The sequence below is a fragment of the Bison bison genome, unplaced genomic scaffold (genome assembly GCF_000754665.1).
Source record: "Bison bison bison isolate TAMUID 2011002044 unplaced genomic scaffold, Bison_UMD1.0 scf7180017845312, whole genome shotgun sequence".
Classification (NCBI taxonomy): Eukaryota; Metazoa; Chordata; class Mammalia; order Artiodactyla; family Bovidae; genus Bison; species Bison bison.
Window position 1 is genome coordinate 281201 of NW_011475885.1, and position 7467 is coordinate 288667.

A 7467-nucleotide genomic window follows, 5' to 3' on the forward strand; every position below is an offset into this window, starting at 1 on the left:
CATGTTGATCCTTTCGCAAGCCCAGCCCGTGCAGATCTCTAAGGCGACAACCCCAGCGAGCAGCACGCGACGAAGCGCGCGGCGTCAACTTCCGGGATACTGGAGGCTGGGAGGAGCGAAGCGGCGGGCTCGTCCCTCTAGGCGCACCTCTCGGTGGTAGGGGCTGGCTCCGGCCGGGATCCGCGAGTGCCGGGAGAGGGGAGGTGCTGAGGCGCGCGCCCATCCGACACCGCAAAGCCCAGGATTCTAACGCGCTCCCGGGCTAGGGCCCCCGGCCTCAGGTCTCTGCTCTGGGCCCAGTGGTGCTTAGGGTCGAGCTCAGACGGCTCACTCGTCTGGGAAGCCGCCTCAGGCTTCGGGAGCGGACCAGGGTGGGCACGCTGGGTCCTGGCAGCGGTCCCGCCGGCAAGACACTCTCCGGTCTCCGCCACTCAGCTGGCAGGCACACGGGCGATGCCTATGTTCTTTTATGTATTAAAAACAGTATTACTAATTAACACTATTAACACGTGCCAGCGAGGTTATGAAAGAGGCTCCTTTACTTGTGCATCCGGCTCCAAATTACTGGTTATTAAATTCTTCGCGGGGTGTGGCTGTGCTTTGGGTTTGCTTGGCCTTGAAAAGGTTTTTAAGAAGCACCTATTTGCTGCTTAGTTCATTGTGTGGCTCCTTCCTATCCTCCGTGGGTCACATTTTCCAGAGTGGACAGCTCGGACTTGAAAAAACAGTGAGTGTCACCGATGGCCAGACTTGAAATATTTTTGATGAAGAGCACCATCCTGTAGATTGAGCGAGTGTTGTCAAAGCTAAGAAATACTTGATCAGAAAATTGTCCTAGGTAGACGTTCTCGATCAGCTTTTATTTCTCTTCGAAAACATGATGCATATGTAATGTCTATTTTGGAAAATGGAGAAAAGCAAAAGAAATTTAAAATCACCATCCAGAGATAAATATTGTTAATATTTTGACCTATATCCTCCCATTTATTTTTCACTTGCATATAGGTTTGTTTTGGGGTTTGGTTTTACATAATTGGTATCATCTTGTGCATGTTCTTTTATAGACGAATCCCCATACACACAACTTACTGTGTAGTGAACGTCACTCCATGTTACTATATATTCTCCTACATTATGACTTTCAATAGGCGCAGAGCATTCATCCTGTGCATATATATCTTACGTCATCCATAGACTAAGGTAGACATTAGGGCTGGTTTTTAAATGCTTAATATTTAAAATATTAATGTTAAATAGTTTCAGACAGATTCGTGTATGGAATAATACAATTGTGTATGCAAGAATCATGGCCCCAAAGATTTCTTAATCCCCAGGACCTGTGTTTATATGGCAAGTGGAATTAAGTTTGCTAATTATCTGGCTTTAAGCTAGGAAAATTATCCTGGGTTATCTGGGTAGACCTAGTGTCATAACAAGGGCCCTTAAACGTGGAGGAGAAAGACAGAGAGAGGTGTGGTGCTGAAAGAAGAGTCTGGGAGATGCCATGTTGTTGGCTTTGAAGATGGAGTAAGAGGGTGGTGAGTGGAGGATTGTAGATACCTCTAGGAGCTGGAAAAGGACTCTCCCCTAAGCCTTCCTTAGAATCAGCTAAATATCTGCCTAAGTTTTAATTCTTTTGTTGTAGCATTTATCTATAAGTTTTTAATTAACCTGGGAATTTGCAAGGCGGGGGGTGGTGTGTGTGGTTGCATCACACAGCTTGCAGAATCGCAGTTAACCCCTGGTCAGGAGTTGAACATGGAGCACAGCAGTGAAAGCCTGGAATCCTCACCACTAGACCACTGGGGAATTCCCTAACCTGGAATTCCTTTTGGCACTTGGTGTGTAGTGGGTCTCAGAACAATGTCTAATGAGCAGGCCTAGTTATTGTTTCAGCTTCTTAACCGATGCCCAGTACAGTGTCAAAACCCTTTCACTTCTGAGACACTGTAACAGGGTGAGAAATAAAACTCAAGGTCAAGGAGATCTGGACTCTGCCTGCTTGTCCAAAGCTCAGTTTCTCCTAACATGTCCCCAGGCCCTTGCACTGATGACAGATAAAGAGACATGTAGGCAGGTGCAAGGTGCAGGATCCCTTGGCCTTGGCAGCCTACTCAAGGATCCTGCTCAAGGAACTCCTGCCTGGCTTCCCAAAGGACTCTGAAGTGCCAGCTGAAATTCTGCATGCTGCCTGAGAACTTTCCAGCTGTTCTCTCTAGTGAGGTCTGAGAAGGTGCTGCTGAACCCTCCATTCAGCATCCAGCCCCCTTCACCTTAGAAGTGTGAGGCTACTTCCAGCCCCTTCCTTCTTTCCAAACTTCAAAGGCTGGGAGAACCCACAGGTGTTCACCTTAAACCAAATCAACCCACTGAGGCTAAATTTCAAGCTGGCCAAAATCGGTTCTAAACAGATTGGTTCCCCACTTTCACCTGGGCTGGAGTTCCTCAGGCTTATACTCTTCTTTTCCCACAAAGACAATAAGAGGTTTAGTTTAGTCTCAGCTTTAAGAAATTCAGGGTGTGAGGTGGGGCCCTAATGTAAACTTTTGTTACCACTGCCTCTAAGTATTTTTCGGAGAAGCTTAGGGAAATCCATATTGTCATCAAACTTTAACCAAGACAGCGTTATTTTTCTCTTCTTTCTTTTGTCCACCTGTGGGCAGGTTGCAAAGCACGTGTGGCTCATTCTCAACACATTCTTGAAAGCAGCAGTGACTTCTGAAACCCACCTCTTTTCTGCACATCAGTTCTCCAACAGAGACATAAGCACTGTCCCTAAAGCTCTGCTGTTGGGGTTGCAGTCCATCTGCCACTCATGAGGATGTTTGACACTTCAGGTAAGCTCCCAGCTCTAAGGGGTAAGAGTCTCAGATGTAAGCTCTGACATCATTTTCTTTAATTTTCCTACCAATTTAATTTCTGACTGAGGCGGCACCCCCATAGGGCTAGCACTATAGTGTGAAAGTGAGTATTAGTTGCTCAGTTGTGTCCGACTCTGCTACCCCAGGGACAATAAATAGCCTGCCAGGTTCCTCTGTCCATGGAATTCTCCAGGCAAGAATACTGAAGTAGGGGGCCATTTCCCTCTCCAGGGGATCTTCCCAACCCAGGGATCAAACCTGGCTCCTCTGCATTGCAGGCGGATTCTTTATCGTCGGAGCCATCATGTTTATGTCCCCATAAAATTCATATGTTGAATCCTAATCCCTAATGTGATGGTATTGGAGGGTGGGGCCTTTGGGAAGTGATTAAGTCATTAGGATGGAGCCCTCATGTTGGAATTGTCAAACCTAAGATCGTGTGCCCAACACAGCGAGGCCAAACAAACTGAAAAGCTGGAGTTGGGAACAGAGAAAGGTTTACTGTGCAGCCTAGGAAGGAGAACAGGCGGCTCCTGCTCAAAAGACCTGAACTCCCCGATGGGTTTCAGGGAAGTATTTTTAAAGGTGAGGGCGGGGAGTGACAGGGTATGTGAATCAAAGGATTGTGGTTGCTGGTGAGGTAACAGGCTGTTGTCAACAGAGGTCAACATTATCAATCCTCAGGCTTTGGGGGCTAAGTCCTCATGGTCAGCACGTAGTTAACTTCTTCCATTTTGTGGGGGGTTTTAGTTTCTGTAAAACAATGCAGGAAATGTGTATCAGACAGTTATCCAGGTACTTCAGGGAGGGACTAAAAATTCTGTGACTGCTGTATGGCTGATTTACTATTTAAATTCTTAGCAATTCTCCTGGCCCAACTGCTATTTTTGTCACTACATATTCACATCCTTTCAATAGTTAATTCTTGAGCCAGGCTTTTGTGACTCAGGGGAGGCCTGGAGACTACAGGTTTTCTACAAACAAGAGGCAAGCAGGCCGAGGATACGGAGGGAGATGTCTGTTCCAGGAAGGCCCCAAAGGGCCCTGGTCCATTACAGAATTAGTACCACTAAAAAAGACGCCCCAGAGAGCTCCCTCACCACTTCTACCGAGCAAGGACGCAGTGAGAAGAATGCCATCTGTAAACTGAGAAGCAGGCTCTTGCTAGACACTAAATCTGTTGATGCCTTGATCTTGGACTTTCCAGCCTCCAGAACTAGAAGAAATAAATGTGTTTAAGCTAGCCAGTCTAGAGGATTAATATTTTGTTATAGCCACCCAAACAGACTAAGATAGCAGGCCTAGCAGAACATTTCACCTCATTCTTTTCTTTGTTTCTTTCTTTTTTTTTGGCACCCTGTGTCATGTAGGATCTTAGTTTCCTGACTAGGGATCAAACCTGTGCCCCCTGCAGTGGAAGCATGGAGTCTTAACCACTGGGCCACCAGGGAAGTCCCAGTATTTTGTTACAGCAGTCACACAGACTGAGATAGCTGGCCTGGCAAAACATTTCACCTCATTCTTGGGGATTGTGCCAGGTTATCTGTAACATACAGATATGTTGTTATCTGGGTCTGCTCTCCATCCCTCACCCTGCTCTGTGCCCAGGAGGCTGACTTTGGGCTGTATCAGTTGACTTCTCTTGCCCTCTGATTTCTAGACCCCTTTTGAGTGAGTCATCTGTGATCTGCCAGGATCCCCTGCCGGGATATGCTCCCCTTTTAGTGTAGAAAGCTTTGCAGATGGGGACCATCTGGTTCTCAGTCATAAGTCTAAACAGGTCACTGCACAGCTGTCCACTGTCCCTGTCTGTGGAACCCTTTAGGTCTGACAGATTGTGACTCCTCCTGTTCCATGTTTGAGATGGATGTGGGAATCTTAAGGGAGATGGCCTAGAGTCATGGCCATGCAGATCTCTGCCACTTTGTGGACCAGCAGCATTGGGGTCACCTAGGAACTTTTTGGAAATGCAGACTCTCAGGTCCCATTCAGACCTACTGAGTCAGAATCTACCTTTTAACAAGATCCCGTGGTGATTTGTGTGTGTATCCCAGGGTGAGGGGAGTCTTTCTACCTTTCCTGTAGGGCTGTGGGGAAGCCAGATTCCTACTACTCCAGGATAGCGAATCAAGCTTATTTCTCTAGATTGGAGCAGGGAAGCTCCCCACCTCCTCTGTTTCTCCAAGATACTTCTGTTCATTCTAGCAAGTCTCTCTCTCTTATCATGTCTACTGCTACTGCTAAGTCACTTCAGTCGTGGCTGACTCTGTGCCACCCCATAGATGGCAACCCACCAGGCTTCCCCGTCCCTGGGATTCTCCAGGCAAGAACACTGGAGTGGGTTGCCATTTCCTTCTCCAATGCATGAAAGTGAAAAGTGAAAGTGAAGTCGCTCAGTCATGTCCGACTCTTAGCGACCCCATGGACTGCAGCCTACCAGGCTCCTCTGCCCATAGGATTTTCCAGGCAAGAGTACTGGAGTGGGGTGCCATTGCCTTCTCTGCTTATCATGTCTAGGAACCCTTTAAATACTCAAACTTGATTGCACATTAGAATCACCAAAGGAGCATCCTAGGTCAATTCAATTAGAGTATTGGGTGTGGGACCCAGGTGGCAGTCTTAAAAATTCCCCAGGTGATTCCAAGAGGAGCCAGGGTTGAGAACCACTGCCGTCTATGGGGTCGCACAGAGTCGGACACAACTGAAGTGACTTAGCAGCAGCAGCAGCTTTAAGTTCTCTGAAGGGCTTCAAAATGTCAAAAGCAAAGCCCCAAAAGGACTCCAGGCTACTCTTGCTTAAAGGCAGAAAGAGGGAAAAATACAGAGAGAGAAACATCATTAGCTAATAATTCATAATACCCAGGCTCAGTAGCAAGAGGAGTTGTCTCAGCACTATCTTATGGGTCTTATCTTATCTTGGGTCTTATCTTATGGGTCTCAGCACTATCTTATGGGTCTTATCTTATCTTGATGATTAGGTCTTTGATCTTCTCAGGGAAGAAAGGGAGCTCCTTGGAAGCCAGATGCTCTCTCAAACTTCATTGTCTTCCTACAACTCATAGTAAAGAGGTTTTGTGAAGGTACTGAGGTCAGCATAAATGTATACAAATATAATCTTTCCCTTTTCTGAACTTATTGCCTACATTAGCCATTTCTCAATAACCACTGCTATCCCGCGTGCTTTTTCTTTTTACACTCTCATACTGTGAATTCATTTTCCTTATGTCTATGTGTCTTTGTCTTCTGTTCCCTAAAAGCTCATAGGTGTCTCAAAATGAGTATTTGGTGTCATCTCCCTGACGCCTAGTATAGTGCTTAGTAAGCACAGAACTCTATCCACTGAGTGACATACTCAACAGAACTGACCTGTGGTCGTTCTTTGAGGACAGTTTCCCTCCTAGTTTATCTTGAGCCCTTTTTTTCTAGTCATAACTTTACTAGGTTCTTCTTATTAAAATTTCTTTTAAGTTCAAGCTCATCTTAAAAAAGTTTATTTTATTGAAGTACACTTGATTTATGTTGTTAATTTTTACTCTATGGCATAGTGATTCAATTATACATATATATCCATTATTTTTTATATTTTTTCTATTATGGTTTATCACAGAATATTAAACATAGCTCCCTGTGGCTATACAGTAGGAGCTAGATTCTTCTTCTTTTTTGAAAAAGTATTTTATTTATTTGGCTGCACCTGGTCTTAGTTGCAACATGCAGAATCTTTAGTTGCAGCATGTGAACTCTTGGTTGCTGAATGTAGGATCTAGTTCCCTGACCAGGGATTGAACCTATGCCCCCTGCATTGGGAGCTCAGAGTGCTAGCCACTGGACCATGTGGGAAATCCCAGAACTAGGTTCTTCTTAAAGCATGCCTTTGGTCTTTCCTCTGCCTTGGCTTTGTGTGATAAAAATATCAAATATGAATTCCAGCTAAGCCTTCATTAACTTGTTTCTAAAATTGAGAAAATATTTGTGTCAGTGTAGGGTTAATGAGATATTAGAGTGAGATCTGCCCCTGGAATATGTGTAGAAGCGAAATAAATGGAAATCATTCTGATTTTCCATTAGATAAAAGCTGCTTGAAATACTAATAGGTCAAAGGGCTCAAAGTATTAGGAAGAATGGTGCTCTATTTATTCACATTAAAAAACTGATTGAATTATTTATGGAATGTCTGCTATATACAAAGCAGTAGGCAATGTAAACCCTGTTTCCTAGGAGCACAGAAACATTTTAACTCTAATAGCTGCCTAAACACTTAAAGTTGTTTCCTCATCTGTAAAATGAAAATATTTATACCTATTCAGTTCAGTCGCTCAGTCATGTTTGACTCTTTGCAACCCCATGAATCGCAGCACGCCAGGCCTCCCTGTCCATCACCAACTCCCGGAGTTCACTCAGACTCACATCCATCGAGTCGGTGATGCCATCCAGCCATCTCATCCTCTGTCGTCCCCTTCTCCTCCTGCCCCCAATCCCTCCCAGCATCAGAGTCTTTTCCAGTGAGTCAACTCTTCACATGAGGTGGCCAAAGTACTGGAGTTTCAGCTTTAGCATCATTCCTTCCAAAGAACACCCAGGACCAATCTCCTTTAGAATGGACTGG

General features: G+C 45.3%; 1 protein-coding gene and 1 long non-coding RNA gene across 5 annotated transcripts in view; one reads left to right on the top strand and one right to left on the bottom strand.

Moving 5' to 3' along the window:
- The window catches only part of LOC104983941 (40S ribosomal protein S27-like), a 3695-nt gene extending 3457 nt beyond the window's left edge, over positions 1-238 (bottom strand). Inside the window, exon 1 of one of the 4 annotated variants that reach the window (XM_010833491.1) lies at positions 1-238. In XM_010833491.1, coding sequence (XP_010831793.1) covers positions 1-223 — 223 coding nt within the window. In that variant the 5' untranslated portion in view covers positions 224-238. The other 3 variants (XM_010833526.1, XM_010833518.1, XM_010833510.1) reach the window with 3 other exon arrangements.
- Positions 1-7467, top strand: part of LOC104983966 — a 29663-nt gene that overhangs the window by 11181 nt on the left and 11015 nt on the right. Inside the window, exon 3 of the long non-coding RNA XR_824701.1 lies at positions 2664-2837. This is a non-coding gene — a long non-coding RNA (uncharacterized LOC104983966). The remainder of the gene's footprint in view (positions 1-2663; positions 2838-7467) is intronic.